This window comes from Channa argus, chromosome 20, assembly GCF_033026475.1.
Source record: "Channa argus isolate prfri chromosome 20, Channa argus male v1.0, whole genome shotgun sequence".
In the NCBI taxonomy this organism is placed as follows: Eukaryota; Metazoa; Chordata; class Actinopteri; order Anabantiformes; family Channidae; genus Channa; species Channa argus.
The window spans coordinates 13,998,299-14,014,758 of NC_090216.1; the positions used below are offsets into that span (position 1 = coordinate 13,998,299).

General features: G+C 38.5%; 3 protein-coding genes across 3 annotated transcripts; 2 read left to right on the forward strand and 1 right to left on the reverse strand.

Annotated features, from left to right (window-relative positions):
• The first annotated feature begins 2,097 nt into the window (after positions 1 to 2,097).
• meiob (meiosis specific with OB-fold) lies at positions 2,098 to 6,844 on the forward strand. Its single transcript, XM_067487518.1, has 13 exons — positions 2,098 to 2,212; positions 2,369 to 2,426; positions 2,583 to 2,714; positions 2,925 to 2,997; positions 3,139 to 3,334; positions 4,069 to 4,169; positions 4,391 to 4,443; positions 4,630 to 4,725; positions 4,938 to 5,030; positions 5,367 to 5,511; positions 5,629 to 5,815; positions 6,110 to 6,196; positions 6,302 to 6,844. Exons 1-13 carry the CDS (start codon positions 2,156 to 2,158, stop codon positions 6,407 to 6,409), a joined length of 1,386 nt encoding a protein of 461 aa, XP_067343619.1. The 5' UTR covers positions 2,098 to 2,155; the 3' UTR covers positions 6,410 to 6,844.
• Positions 6,845 to 6,950: 106 nt separating this feature from the next.
• Positions 6,951 to 11,989, forward strand: mlst8 (MTOR associated protein, LST8 homolog (S. cerevisiae)). Its single transcript, XM_067487514.1, has 9 exons — positions 6,951 to 7,058; positions 7,328 to 7,501; positions 8,074 to 8,125; positions 8,216 to 8,378; positions 8,471 to 8,546; positions 9,941 to 10,093; positions 10,186 to 10,310; positions 10,501 to 10,664; positions 11,363 to 11,989. The coding sequence occupies exons 1-9, from the start codon at positions 7,008 to 7,010 to the stop codon at positions 11,479 to 11,481; spliced, it is 1,077 nt and encodes a 358-aa protein (XP_067343615.1). The 5' UTR covers positions 6,951 to 7,007; the 3' UTR covers positions 11,482 to 11,989.
• Positions 11,990 to 11,992: 3 nt separating this feature from the next.
• Positions 11,993 to 16,334, reverse strand: bricd5 (BRICHOS domain containing 5). Its single transcript, XM_067487517.1, has 6 exons — positions 16,077 to 16,334; positions 15,670 to 15,807; positions 15,426 to 15,575; positions 15,219 to 15,326; positions 13,702 to 13,852; positions 11,993 to 12,491 (listed from the first exon to the last, which is right to left on the reverse strand). The coding sequence occupies exons 1-6, from the start codon at positions 16,128 to 16,130 to the stop codon at positions 12,397 to 12,399; spliced, it is 696 nt and encodes a 231-aa protein (XP_067343618.1). The 5' UTR covers positions 16,131 to 16,334; the 3' UTR covers positions 11,993 to 12,396.
• Positions 16,335 to 16,460: the final 126 nt, after the last annotated feature.

Consider the following 16,460-nt stretch of genomic DNA (forward strand, 5'->3'; position numbering starts at 1 on the left):
GCTCTGTGGGTACAGCACCCTGCAGGTACTTCCAGTTGGCTTTGAATTAACTTATGCCATCAGAACTAACAAACAAGACCTTATTTGACTGTTGATCGTAAAGACACATCGTAAAGTTATTAAAATCACTTCAAAAGAACCCACTGAATATTGGATCAAAGTATGATTGATAACAGATTAAGAAGAAGCTATGAATACATTATGAATAAATCATTGAACCAAAAGTAAGTTTTACTTGATTTATTTGTTGATATTTTACAGTGCTGCTCTGATTAATGGACTCACAAACTAAAGTCAGAAAAGCCTAATGAAATTAGAATTTGAAATTTTGTTTCATTTGAACAGTCAGCCACTGGTCCGAATAGCAAATCGATTTTTCTGTGTAGGTAAATGTTCAAGATATCAAATCACTTCTGTTTCACATTATACAACATTATACAATGCCCATCAATACATTGATGGAACCTTACACATCAGGCTGTCTGCTCAGAAATAATCTAATTATACTGGCTTTTTGTTATTGTGTTATAAAGACAACTGCAGCTGCTACTGCAAAGTTTTCCTCAGAGAAAAAGGAACCATAGAATCTCATCAACAGACGTATTACTGCCTGAAAATCAACATTAGTCATAGGGAGGAGACATCTGATCCTAAAGTCTGCCCATGAGTATTAATCACTGTGGAAGAGCAACACAACTATGTGAAACTGAGGGTTTACAGTGTGTTACATATATTGATATGGTACCTGCTTAGGTGTAAAATAGTATAACGTATCAAATACGGCTTTGTGCTATCACAACACCAGGAATCTGCCAAATTCATCTTAGCAAAGCCATCTGAGAGCAAGATGACTGGGATGGTTTATCAGCATAATATCAAAGTCTGCTTTTCACAGTGGAGAGTTGGATAAGAAATGACTCATAGTCTCTTAAATATAATTTCTACTGTGTGTGTGTGTCCCTGTGAGTATATTTGACAGCTACCAGTGAACTGCAACTGTTTGCTCATCTGTATACAGTACATGTTTACTGTCCTAAAATGGGAGTTAAAAGTACATATTTATCCTACGCAACATCACATTAACTCTACCAACATGTCTCTATTGATAACTTCTGGTGACCCCAAGTGCAACTCACGTCTGCATGCAGCAGTGCTCTCTGGCCAAAATACAATCTGATCTGTTAAAGATTTATCCTATAATCCATAATGACTTTAAAAAGTAGTCGTTAAATGGCCTAATGGTTACAGATGGTGTAGCACATATGCATATGCAGGATTTAAAGTGTTGGTTTAACTTTCAATATTTTTGAACAGTGTGCAAAATGATTTTAAATTGGATATTATAAGTGATTTTCCTTATTTATTAATTTGTCTTGTGGTTGTAGAGGTTTTGAAAGTTGTATTAGTATTACCTATTTAACTGTTTGATGATAAATGTAATGCTCACTTTGCCATATAACCTTTATGTACCTTAAAATACCTTTAAATTATTAGAAAAGTAAAGACATGGAAAATATAGGACAGTGTTTACAGTGATTGAATTCAATAAGATAGCAATGTAGGTTATTAATTTTATTTCTTTTAAAACATTAATTTTTTAAAGACTTTTTTAGAGTGTTTTTGTTTTGATTGTTTTTTGCTCTGACAATTACACAGACAATTGTTTAGTTAAGGTCTTCAGTACGTACATCGAACATTTTCTACGTTATTTGAAGGCAACACGAGAGTTCCCCGGTTGTCGCGTGCAGTATCTTTGACGAGAAAGACTTTGTAAATAGAGGTAAAGAAAAACTGTTAAAAATGATAAGTACATGCAACTTTATGCTGTTTTAATCATACTACGAGTAAATACTTAAACATTTCAATAATTGTATTTGAAATTATTATATGTGAACGTGTTAGCTAAGTTATTATGCACCGTTGATGGTAATATTAGCCTTATTTCACTAGAAGCTAACATTAATATTAGCCAGTTTTAGCTTGACTAACATGCAACTTTTTGTTTATTTTAAGCCACGGTTCGTTATTAGCTATGTTAGAAAATTATTGTTAAAATTGTGTTAAAAACTGTTAAAAAAATGTCTCCACATAATTTTACAGGGTCTTTAAATGTATTGTTTTAAAAAGGAACTACATTGGGGTGTGAAATAACAAAATGGCTGCTCAGTCTTACATTGCCATCTCTGAGCTGCATCCCAATTTCTCTCACCCGGTGAGTTTAAACAGTTTTCAGGACATTACAGCAACTTCATTTTTTAGACCCTTGGTGTCATGTTTTGAACGGAGTCATTTCAGTGGTAGCTGTAAACTTTTCCGAATTAGTTTAAATCGCAGGAACTGACCCAGTGATGTCTCTGTTTGCTTTTAGACAGTGGTAGGCATTATTATTTGGAAGAGTGATGTCAAAAGCTTTCCCGACAGAAAAAGTAAGTTTTTTTATGACTGTGCCTCTGCTGGGCCTCAGTGTCTTAAACAGCACCTCCCTCTTGTGGAGAATAGATACATCAACATCATTCCTCTAAGCTTTATCTTTATTTCCTCTGTTCTGCAGCACTAACCAAACCGGTATGTCTGAATTACAGATATTGGTACAGACCGATTCACTTTTGGTTTCACTATTAGGGACTCACCTGACTTCTTTATTAATGTCTCAGCTTGGGGAAATGATAGATATATCAACGGGCTTTCCACCAGCTTCAGGACAGGAGACTGTGGTGAGGAAGTATATAAATAAAAAACATAAAGGTCCAGTCATGTCCAGTCCTGGTAATTGTTGGAGACAACGCAGCTTTTTTTTGTTTTGATAAATTAACATACTTCATTTATTCTAATACATTGTTTTACTTGCAATAATAATTATTATACAAATAAAGTAAAATTATTCTAGTAAAATAATTACATTATGCACAAAATATATTTTTCAGTTGCCATTGAAAATGCTTTGGTTGCACACAAAGACCCAGAGAAAGAGGAGAGATTTTGTCCTACAACACCAAGGTAATTGATACAACTGTTTAAAAAATGTTTAACCTGAAGTGTTTCTAGAAGGTTGTAACATGTTCCAAAAAAGTACTACATACTGTCTGATGATGTTGTCAGAGGACCCGCTGGTTCAGAGGCCTGTGTCTGGTGTTTCAGCTTCTACAGGCTGCTGGTGACGGAGGCTCATTCCCAGGTGTGTTTATGTGCTGACATGGACATCATAGACAAACTGCTGCCACTTATCCACCTGCCAGTGAAGGACTCCAGAGATTTCTACTCTCTGGGAGACATAGTAGCCAATGGACAGAGACTGGATGGCTCAGTAATAAATATACTGGCTGCCGCAAAAACGGTAGGGCACATAAAGAACAAAGTCATTCATTATTAAAAAGGAGTTTTAAGTTTTGAGCAGTTTACTTTTGTAAACCTTTAAGTTTTAATACATTAGTGAAGGAGTTTATTTTAGAGTGTCTTTAATAATTTGGTGTGGCCACATGAACCTGTCTTGTTGTGTTTCACTTATTTTAGAGATTTGTACTTTATTTCCCAGAATTCTTTGTTGAATACACAACAATAACAGTTTTATTCACAATTCACAATAACATTTTTATTCAGTGTTTTCAGAGTTACACTTGATTTGCTTCTTACCTTGAGTTTGATGAAAAGATTGATGCTGCTCTCATTTCTGCTAAATATCAGTCATGGAAAAGTCATGAAACCTGAGTCTGCCATGAGAAAACTGATAGGACCTGAAGGAATGTTCTTGACAATCATTGTAGATGCTAAGCAAATATGTCTTTTATATAGAAAACTTTAAAAGATAAACATGGCAAGTTTTCTAAATTTACTTAAATCATATTCATATCTTATAAATTCCCCAGTAGAATAGATTGGGTCTGTTTTGTCTGTGTGGTAATACACTGGTATGCTTGTTGCTTGCCTTGAGCAAAGCAACCTCCATAAAAGCTCTAAAGACATGGTTCAGAGTTCAGGAAGAGGTCAGATTTTGCCCTTAATGTTGGTGTATTTTTTATGAAGGGACCATATTGTGATAGGAACCTAAGATGGTTCTGTTTACACTTTCAGATTGGACAGCCCAAGCAGTTCACCACTTCAGACGGACGCAAAGGACAGAGACTGGAAGTGAAACTCTTTGATGACTCTGTCTCTTCCTTCCCCCTTGTCTGGTGCTGAGCTTTTAGTAATATGGAAAATAAACACAGATTGATTCCTTTTGTTATTGTGCCATATTCTATTTTATTGCCCCTTTGCATCACTGCTGTGTATCTTTAGGCTACCACCAATTTACTTTGATGACCTGAAGCCTTCAATTTATTTACTGAACTACATGTGTGTTTAATTTGCTCTGTCCTGATTAACTCGATTACCTCTGTTTGACTCCTAACAGCTGGGACAGAGAAGCCATTCAGCTCATGCAAACTTTGATTCCCAGGGAGTCGGGTAGGTTAACAGCTGCTGCTCATTCTCAGCCACAAAATAAATAATTAATTAACTGTTGTTCAGGCCTGTCATGTCACATCAACAGATTGTACAGAAGAGAAACATGGAGGTGGATATTTGATATTTAACAATGTGTCGATTATTAAGTTATCTTACTGCTTTTTAATGTTTGTTCTTGATTCAAAGTGCTCTTCATAGCCGATGCAAAGATTAGCTTTGACAGCTTTCGCAATGGCATGGCAGCAACTGTTACCTCAAAAACCCTTATCACTGTCAATCCTGGTAAGATGTTCACAGTGACACTTACAAAAACATTGAATCTGATATAAACATCAATTGTACAATTAATCAGTAACAATACTGTACTTCTTTTCTAAAATGTGAACCAACCAGCTGTGGCTTACTATGTGGGGAAAAATAGAATTTTCCTGCTGTGCAAGTAGTATATTTTCAGAGAGGAAACCAATTCAGTGTCAATCCTAATTTGCTCTCAGACACCAGGGAGGCCAGCCTGCTGTTCAGCTATGCTAAACAAGTGTCAGAGTCTGGAGCTAGGGATCAAGATGAGAAACCGGACGATGTTTCTGGTAGGTAGATGTTGCGAAGAATTCCACTCATTGTGATAGTTTCAGGGTTAGTGTAAGTAGAAGTCTTACTGGATTTTAATACAGCTTTTCTCACAGCCATTGTTTAATTTTTTTAAAAGGTTCTTTTAAGGCTATACATCACTTAAGATCATACACTGTAATTGCACTTCATTGATACAGGTTATTTTAGAAAGTAAAAAGTTCTTACTGTAAATACATCTTGTGAACAAATCCCCTGTGCTATTGATTAAAAAACTTGTACACACTGCTCATCTCCTCTCGCCAAACAGAAAAGGCTGCAAAAATGGATACGTTTTCCTGTTTTTGTCTCTGCAGTGGATTCCATCACCGATGTGTACACAGTGATCCAGCTAAAGCAGAGGGCCCGTGACACTCCCGAGCCTTTCTTTGGCATCACCTACAGCTTCATCTCCAAGCTTGATCTTGACTCTTCTGTTTCAAAAGTTATCAAAATGCGGTGGTAAATGCAGGGTAGATGTACAGTGTTGTTAAATTATGTAGCTGTGCATATAGTTAGTCTGCTAGCCACTTTAAACTCAAGTCAAACCACAGTTCTTGGATCAGTCTTCTGTCTCAGCTCCAGGTGTAAGTTCCAGGTGACTGAGGATGCACAAAGCTGCGTGAACCAGTTGTGTCCAGGGAGGGATCAACTCTTCTCAGCCACCACAGGCTTTGACCTGCTGGTGGATTTCACAGACCATACTGGCACCCTGCATACTTGTACCCTCAGAAGCCCAGTGGCAGAGAACATGCTTGGCTACACGGTCAGTACAACTTCAAAGTGGGAAGATTATTCAGCCTTCATTGTAAATGTGGCAGTACCTTCTCTTTAACATAAGAGACCATAAAAGAGGAATAGAGAGATGCACATGGAACAGGCAGGAAATGTTTTCTGTTTGTTTCCAACTAAGCTGTTTTGGAGTTCTATGCAGTAATTTTATACAGGTCTGGAAAATCTGAAAATGTGGCTGTTGGCTGCATCTTTTCATTTAACTATATAAATGTTTTGTACCTGTGCCGCAGCTGAAATATACAGTTATTCCATTTATCTGTGACAGACAGAGGAGTTTAAAAGTTTGACTGATGATGAGCGAACTGCAGTGAAATGGAAATTTCTATTAGAGAGATGCAAAATATATGTGAAGGTGGGTTATTATTTTTGCTTCAATACTGTCTTGATAAGCTACAGATTAAAAAATCTCTGTAATTAAACATATTTATATTTCTTTTAATCTCATATTATGTTGTAGATCCTCCCTTCCACTAAGATGAAGACTGGGATCAAAGGAATAGTTCTGGCCTGTTCTCTGGCTGACCCAGGAGATGTTCAGCAGCACATGTCTGCCCTACTGCAGTGACAGTGGTCACAAACTCAACACTGATCATGCAGGGAAGCTGTCATTGTTGTCTGCTTTACCTGCTGTTTTGTTCACACTGTTTTAACAACCAAGTTTTTTTTTTACATACAATATATAGGCTTTTTCCAGACAGACTTCTCTACATTATTTATTTATTTAACTTGTTTATCTGATATATTTATTAAAGAGTGTTTTGGTTCTTTTTTGAAGTGTTAAATAGACCAACTAAAAACTAACCATCAACTTTATTCTGTTAAATGGAATTTAATAAGACCAGACACACAAAAACTTGAGTAATCTGTCATTGTTAAAGTGTTACATTTACTGTCATATACTATGGCTAAATAAGCCATGTTGGTCCCATGTTTAATTTCAATAAAGTCATAATGATACCTTTTACGTTCAGTGAATAATGTTTTATGAAAACTATTCTTATGAAATTAAATTCATATTGATTTTAATATTAGTTGAACTGAATATTGTAATTACACCGTAAAGACATATCACATTTTAGTCCTTTATCCACTTTACCTTTCTTTGATAAAAGAAGCCAGTAGATGGCACTTCAATTAATGAGACGGAACTAAAACATCGCTGTATGCTGCTGGGGACGGATTCGAGGGACGTACCGATTTGTCAACAACTAAAGGTAATGATACCTTGCTAGATTTCTTACGTTAGGTTTAACAAATTGGTATAAATAACTGGATGTTTAGTAAAAAGCCCACATTCACAATCAATTGAAATAATTTAGAAACGTTAGCTAATGGTAATTGTCAGAATTGCACAGACTTTAAACTGCAGATAACGTTAGCTAGGCTACCGTGCTAACGTTAAGTGTTGTCTTAATTGTTATTAATGTTGAAATGTACCGTCAGTGTGGAGATTACGGCCGCGTCTCTCCTTCATCACCTACAGAGTCGCACGTGCTTCATTCTGAGCAGTAACACACCAAAGACAAGTATGAATGTTAACCAGGGAACGGTGGGCAGCGACCCAGTCATTCTGGCCACGGCTGGGTACGACCATACTGTCCGCTTCTGGCAGGCCCACAGCGGGATCTGCACCAGGACAGTCCAGCACCAGGACTCCGTATCCTTTGTTAATTACTCTGGACAACATACACCGTGATGTGACGTAGAATCTGACACAGACTACGTCAATCAATTTCCTCCACTCCTTATGCTTACTTCTAGTGCCATCTCACGTTCTAATCGGACATAATTTGTGGAACCAAGAAATTGGGAGACCTGCATGTTGGTTATAAGATGCTCAATTAGGTTAATCTAAAAGGGCCCGTCAAGTTCCGAAAATTAATACTGTGTGTCTCTGGTGCTATTGTTATTGTCCTTGGTACAGCAGGACATTCTTAATGCTTAGCTTTAGTTTTGACATTTGACCCAATCAAATGATAGTAAAATAGTAACTGGCAAAAAATAATAAAGTTCCAATTCATTTAAATAATCTTTTTAATGACAGATATCATAATAAAAGCAATACAAATTCCATAATGTAGAGCTGGTGTGAACTGTCTGTCAATTTGTGTGTAGCATGACATAACTACAATGTGTCTCTCAGCTTTTTAGTAAGCTTACGTTTAAACAGTGCAAATGAGCTGCAAAATCTTCCAAGGAAATAAGATTTTCTTAACATTTTTTTCTCAGCAAGTAAATTCACTTGAGATCACACCTGACAGGAGTATGATTGCAGCCGCAGGTTAGTCCTTCTCCCCTTTCTTTATTTTACTGTAATTTCAGGTCTGCATAACTAAGTTAATAGCTAAAATTAGGTTTCTGTACCTTTTAGGTTATCAGCACATCCGCATGTATGACCTAAACTCCAACAACCCCAACCCAGTGATCAACTATGATGGTGTTAGCAAGAACATCACATCTGTGGGCTTTCATGAAGATGGACGCTGGATGTACACAGGAGGAGAAGACTGTATGGCTCGCATATGGGACCTGAGGTACTGGACTGCAAGCTAACTGTCTTATAACAGATCACTCTGTGTATAATAAACCAGAATTTTTTAAATGTGATCTTTGTTGTTTCTCAAAGGTCAAGAAATCTTCAGTGTCAGAGGATCTTTCAAGTAAACGCTCCAATCAACTGCGTGTGCCTGCATCCCAACCAGGTGAGAAAATAAAAACACACTGATTCATTCAATGACAGAGTACAGAAAGGCTATTCAATTGTTTTTGTTGCACACTAAAGACATATATGTATTTACAATAAAAAGCTTTATGTCAGATGTAAGATCCGAATTTCAGCTTTAATTTGATTGATAATGTTTTGAACATCACAGCAAGCTTTGAATCAGGTCACCCATATTTTTGCTCTTCCAAAAGTATTTGAATGTGAGACTCACAGTTGTTTCTTGTTTCAAAATCTCAATAACTTAATGAAAAAAGACTGAGGTCAATGGATAGTGTAGCTAAGTGAAGGTGACAAAAAAAAAAGATTCAGCCTTTGTTATATTCAACAAAGAAAACTATCAAATGCATTGCACAAACATTGGATATAGCCAGCACAACAATTTGAAACATTTTTAAAAAGAAAGAAACAGAAGGGAACAGGTCAACAAAGAAATAAAACAGCTGTTGACAGAAGCATTGTGAGAGCTTTGAAATAACTCCTCAAAACAACAAAATCAAAAATACAGCGACCATACCACAAGATGCAAACACCTCATCAGCAGTAAGAATCAGAAAGCCTAGTTTGAATTTACAGGTTTAGAGAAGAGCCACAAAAGGTATAGAACAAAGATTTATGGACTGATAAGACCAAGATTAACAAAGAGCCAAAGTGAGCAAAGATCTGCTTGTTATTCAAACTATACAGGCTCATCTTTGAACCCTTCTGGAGGTAGTGTTTTGGCTCCATGTGTGCTTCCAGAACAGGCTCACTCCCTGATCTTTGTTGATGATACAGCTCATGATGGTAGCAGTAGAATGTAGTCATAGGTGTACATAAACACCTGTCTGCAAATGTACAGAGAAATGGATAAAACAAATGATTAGAAGCAGCAAACAGTGATCCTAAACACTGATGACTGAGAGCAAAGAAATGGAAGGAGTCAATTACGAGAACTTAACCCAACTGGACATGGACCTAATACTGAAGAAGAAAGGGACAACACTCACAAAACAACAAAATGTGGCTGCTCTGAAAGCCTTGAAAAGCATATCAAAAGAAGAAAACGATTGATGATGTGATGTCAGTGACTTATAGGCATGATGCAATTACTGCAAACAGGACTCCTACAAAATGTGCTATTGTCTGGACGTGTAAATGACATCAAATTAAAGCGGAAATTTGAACTTGTATCTGACATCCATCTTGTGATTTCAACCCAAATATTTTAGTGTACTGAAAAACAAATTAATTAGCCTCACAATTCCAATACCTCTAGAGGATATGTACCAAATTGATATGTTGGTTCTCAGAAACACATTTTTATGCTCATATCAGTCAGTGTGTGTCTATGGCCTTAAATTGTCATTAAATGTTCAGTGCTCTGTGTTTCAGGCAGAGTTGATTGTGGGAGACCAGAGTGGAGTGATTCATATCTGGGATCTCAAGACCGACCACAATGAACAGCTGATTCCTGAGCCAGATGTGTCAATCAACTCAGTTCACATCGACCCAGATGCCAGTTACATGGCTGCAGTCAACAGCTCAGTCAGTATATAAACAGTGGTTTATACACTGAGTATTAAGTTGTTTCATGCAAATCAAATAACCTCCTTTGGTCCTTCTCTTATCCTCAACAGGGAAACTGTTATGTGTGGAATCTTGCAGGAGGCATTGGAGATGAAGTGACTCAGCTCATTCCCAAGACCAAGATCCCTGCACACAAACGCTACTCCCTTCGTTGCAAGTTTAGCCCTGATTCAACGTGAGTGCTCTTCACCTGTGTTACTTCATCTATTCTATTTATCTAATAACAAATAATAAATTGTAAATGGAGACATTAAAAGCTGGGGATTTGTTTATTTTTACTTTGTCTGCCAAATTGGATGTTCAAGAGAGATGCTCTGAAAAATATAATTTGGGAAATGAACTTTGTATTTTGTTATCTTCTCCAGATTACTGGCCACCTGCTCTGCAGATCAGACCTGTAAGATCTGGAGAACGTCCAATTTCTCACTAATGACTGAATTGAGCATCAAGAGCAACAATCCCGGAGAGACATCGAGAGGCTGGATGTGGGACTGTGCCTTCTCGGGAGACTCCCAGTATATTGTAACTGGTCAGTACACAAGTCCTGCCTCAAGGCTGATGGTTGTTAATCACTACAATACATTGTCAATACGCATACACATGAATACCACTTAGTAGGACCATTAATTATTCAAAGCAGATGCAGCAGTGAATCTTGTACTGTCCAACAATCGTTCTGGAAAATGCAAAAACATTGTAGTTCTGTAAAATGATGATAATGTAAATAATGATGCAAAGTTCATCGTAATTTTTAACTTATAATCAGTGTTCATATACATAGCAATTGCTCCTTCAGTAATGCATATTCATTTAAGGGGTTCTGCATTTGCTGCCCTTAACATTTGAAATTATGAGCTATTGCAGAGAACATTGCAACTTGATGACTTAGCGAAGCAGAATAAAGACTGTTTTCTTGTTCCCCTCATCAAAGATGCCTTTAGAAAGAAGTACAATGACATCATAGTAAATTACATTATTTTCACTTCATTACACTTTCCATCGACCCTGGTCCTTTAGTATTGTATTAAATTTCTATATAAAACGAGTATATCTGTGTAAAATCTGTGGTCTTCTTTGAGTCACCATATCCCTATATAAAAATTTGTCATCATTGTGGACCGTTCAGAGTTAGCGGGTAAAATGTTTAGTAACTTCTGTGTATTTAGAAAAACTTTGGCAAGAATATTAAGGTTGAGGTGGATTTAAGGTTGTGCTTTCCGTCCACAGCTTCCTCAGACAACTTGGCTCGCCTGTGGTGTGTGGAGACCGGGGAGATCAAGAGGGAATACAGCGGCCACCAGAAGGCTGTAGTGTGTCTTGCCTTTAATGACAGTGTACTGGGCTGAAGAGGAGACAGAAGGTAGCAAGCACTTGCTGCACAGGTGAAATAAGGACAGACAAGCAGTGGACTCTTTACTATAGAAGATGTATGTCTCTCTGTCTAAGTGGGAATGTTTTAATAATTTTCCCTGTAAATATCATCTTGAGAATGCGGAGGCTTACGTTTGAACATCACAGTGGCTCTTCCTGCTAGATTCAAGTTTAGAAATTGATATAAATCAGGTGAAAATACATGGCAGTGACCATCAACTGCCTTCTGTGTACAAAATAAGATCCATTTTGTTTGTGTCCAAAGGGCCACATAATTTAAACTTTGGTGGTAGGACATGTTGTTTAATCTCTCATGTATGCTATTTGTATTTAATTCCATCCTCTTATTCAAAGTTATGTTGTAAGATGTACTCTTCATAATGAAAACATCACAATTAAGAAGCAGTGAGAGTAAATGATGTACAGAAAATGATAAAGTGGCTTTTTTCAGTCTAATGACAATAAATTAAATACTCAAAAGCCTTTTATTGGACAGATCAAAACACTTACATTGCAACAAGAGTGATTACATATTATTACACTGCAGCAGTGGTTACAGGTAATTCAAATACAATGAGAAGCAAATACAAAAAGGGGCTCTTTCTTCCGTAATCTCTGAAGTGTACCACATTCAGAGGGTATTGCTCATGAAGGGAGTGACGATGGGGCTTTGGCCATAACTATGACAGCCTGTCTCCATTTCTCCTCTCGTAGAAGAATGGAAAGGGACTGTGGGTTGGCAACTTCACCGGTTTTACTGGCAACTGCATGGCACAAAGGAAACAGTCAATGTTGGTTCTGTGTTTGCTTTTTTTTCTATAGAGGGGAGCCAAAAAAGACAACTTTGTTCCCTGATCCTTTTCTAGGAGGAGAGGAGGAGAATAAAGCAGTCACTCTGGCAGGTAATAGAAACAGACAGATACACAGACGTTGCTTGGAAAGCAGATGTCGATGCAGAAGTAGACCAGCCTCTGTTTGCCCGGGCCTACAAGAGAAAGTTAACAGTGACTTAAAAAAAACATAACATAGCTGTCAGTAATGTACATGGCTTTAACGCATACATTTAGATTAATTTCAGTATATTTGACTATGTTCGATAGATCTTCATGTCATGAGTATGAACAAAATTGCACACTGTTGTTTTATTGGTCACTAAAGAAAACCTCACAATAACATTATAGGTTGGAGAAACTAGATTCTGAGTGTTTCAGCTATAAAAACATGTCAACATTTTGAATTTGCTGTCAGAAGCGTTCACTGATGCAAGTCATGCCTGACAAAAATAGATCTCAGAGACCCCTTAAAGGAAATAATTGAACTTTGTTACGTTTTCTGTTCAAACGTCTTTCATATGCAATACATGGTGCTTGTTTTCCAAGACAGGGGTCCTAAATGATTATATCAGGGTGACTGTCTGCCAGGTGAAGCTCTGTAAAAGGGGGTTAGTGCAGCAGGATAATAACTCGCTGCAATAAAGTAAACCTGCCAAAGAATTTGAAAATGTGCATTCTGGATTAACCCAATGAAGATGCTGTGGAATGAGCTCAATAGCACCTTTCACACCAGACATCCCAAGAATATGAAGAATCTTAAGAATCTGAGCTAAGTCAGCTCTGTCAGACACAGTGGTTCAAAGTTTTCTTTGACATCATGCTCATCTGAGTGACAGATGCCAAAAAACATCTGTTTAAGGTTATTGCTGTCAAAAGAGGTTCCAGCAGCTCTTAAGCCTTTATTTTACCATCAGCACTTTGAGCGTTTAACTATTTTAATGTATGTACATCTGTCAAATGAATCATGGTTTAAAAGCAGGTTGGTAAGATTGTAATATTTAGTAAAATGTAAGTCTTTCACCTCAGATACTAGGCCGTTCGTTATGTTAACTGTTTTTTCAGCCTCTCATTTACTGCCACAGTGTAAAGGTCACTGTAGCACCAGGGCTAGTGTCAGGTTCCATTCTGACATGTTGCTTCGTTATGAAGTTGCCAGCTGACTAATTTTAAGAACTGCCCATGCACAGATTCTGTGGGTACTGACGAATAAATACTGAACTCACCTTGTGTTAAATGTGAAAATGCCAATAAGAGTAATTACGGTATTTGTAGAGGGCTGATGTCAGAGGAGGAATAATGACATTTTATGTTTATATCGAAGCGAACTGGTCTAAATACCAGAACAAGTCTGGCTGTTCTCACCATCTGCCTTCTTGGTCCAGTGGACGGACCTGTCCTGACACAGAGTCTGCATCGGCTCCTCCAGTGTGGATACGTCCACCTGACTGGCTGCCAGGACTCCCAGGAACTCAGTTTGCCTCTGTGTCTCATTCTCAGACAGCTGGAACAGATTCTGCTGAGACAGGACAGTATCACAACATCTCAGCAGAAAATCTGCCAAAGGCAAAGACCTTCATCATGTTCAGAAAAGACATTAAACTCCGGAGCTTCAGTGTCATCTATTAAGTGTAAGAAATCATTTCAGTCATCTCAAAGGGACAAAGTAAACTGAATAAACTGGAATCAAACCCAGGGAGATATGGAGAAGAATACCCAGAGTGAAACTCAAGCAGCTATTAAGGCGATATCATTGCTGATGAGGTCAACACAGCTGCACATTTAGGCTCTTATTCCACACAAAGGCTGTGCGTAATTGCACCACTTACACCTCTGATTGGCTCTGATGATGGAACACTTAAAATACCGTTACGCTTGAGTGGTTCACATAACAACTGCCTTTCCTGTGTTGAGGGGGGGGAAAAAAAAAATCAAGACAACCATTGTGCCTCGATACAGAGACAAACCACATCTCCTATGCATTCATGGGGGGCCTATCCTGCGCATTGTAGATTAAATGACCACAATCGGCATTTAAGTTTGAACACAGAGGAAGCTGTATGAGATATGCGACACCACAGGACTGCATCACAAAAACACTCCGAGTCAACTTCAGCTTTTGATGCGTAAAAAATGGGCTATTGTGCTGCAAGAAGATAAGGAAAAGAAATCCCTCTCAGTTTACCAGCAAGGCCCACATTACATCTCTAGTCTTTAGGTGGCCATTCACCTCCTCATATCTTCAAATCACAATTAAGAATCTGATATTATATTATGTTTGGTGCAAGAGGGCTTAATTCAGAACTGAGGGTGTGTAAGACTAGTCAGTGCTGGAGATCCAGGTATTTGCCACCAGATGGATACATGCAGCCATCCCCTAGCTAATTATTGCATCAGTCTGTGTTTGAATCAACACAAATAGGGGAGTCTTGGAAGCGTAAAAGCTCTCACACAGAGTGGCCATTGTGCCCACTCCAGGGCTCAGGCTCGCTGCCGTAGCCTCCTGTAAGAAGATCCTGGGCACGCTGAGGGGGGCCTGGAAGGATCACATGTGCTGAGGAATTCAGCCGTGGAGGTGGGAGAGGTAGACTGTACAGCTCTTCAAGGCCCTTTATGCTTCACCCCTCTCTTTGTACGGAGTGGCAGGGAAGTCATGCAAAACATATGAAACCCAACAAGCCCTGGCTCAGCGGACTCGGACTATGACTCGCAGTAACAAATGCCAGTTAACACATTAGTCAGGCAGTGACTTTAGAAACACCTGGCAAAGCTGAAAGGGCAACGCCAATGTGCCAAGATGTGTTGTATGAGATATCTTTAACGCAGTGATGGAGACAATATACGGTATTATCCACCTTTAGTTGTTATGTGTTGCCTGTTACCTTGTGTGTTGACTCCTGAAGGAGGGCGTGCACGTTGTCATAATCAGACCCCTCCATCTCTTGTAGGAAGCAGCTGTCCTGGTTGACAGGTTTGTAACATATCAAACCCTGTGATACAACAGCAGACATTCATGTGTCTTTACAATCAGCCACCTTTCTTTTGTTTGAGCTAATATGTAAATATTATTGCAGATTGCTTGTATGTACATGTTTGGTATCAAAGACCACAGTGGACGTCTGATTTGCCGGTGAGGTCACAGAAAAGGTCACCATGTCATTCTGTTGGTCCACAACCGCTGACTGGTTGATCAGCACTCCAGCCTGATTTGGGACTGTTATTCTCACAGTCTGTAAAGACTATAGAAACAAGATTTAATATTACCACTGTACAGTGGGACAATAAAGGGCTTTAAAAAACCTTTTTTTTTTTTTTGTAAATAGTCTGTTATACCTGAGATGAAGGTTGCAACAGCCTAAGGTGCCCCAACAAACCGAGTACAATGATGAGCAGGAGCAGACAGGCTGAGAGGCTGACCCAGAATGCTTTGTGAGGAAAGTGAGACCACGGCGATGCTGCTGGGCCCCTATCCTGAAAAGGTGTTGCCAAACACAAACCATCACAAAGACTGACAACTGGTTTAACCAATCTTTGGTATCCAACTATACAATGCCAAAGAAACGAAGACAAGACATGATTTTAAATTGCTACGATTTGCACTGAATTCATCTGGATTCTATTAGACTTGCACTCTAGCAAAAGCTCAAGGAAAACAGCACCCTGATGTTGAACTGTTTGTCATCTCAGGCTATTCTCTACTCAGCCTGTAGTTACCATGGTACCTAAAGGCCTGTCCTTACCGTGCATTGTGCATCTTCTGAATGGGTTTCCGAACGTTTCCAACACCTCACCATCCTGTGACCCTTGTCGGCTCCTCACTCGGTCTGCTCCCTTCTCGTACCTATCGGCATGGAGTTGTGGTCATGACTGAGCCTTAGTACACCTGACCAGCTTCTCTTTGTCCCTACCGACCTCCCTCTCCCTCCACCTCCTCCCCTTTTTTGGTCTCACCGTTTCCCTCCCATAACAGTCCTCCTCACACAAAAACTCAGAATCTTGTCAATTTTCAAGTCTCATCTTCCTGTAATTTCCTCATTATTTATGTCTTTCCTGCCTAATATGACTTAATATGCGTCTTTATTTCCTCAAACATTGGGATACTGTGTAAACTGTAAATGGAGAGA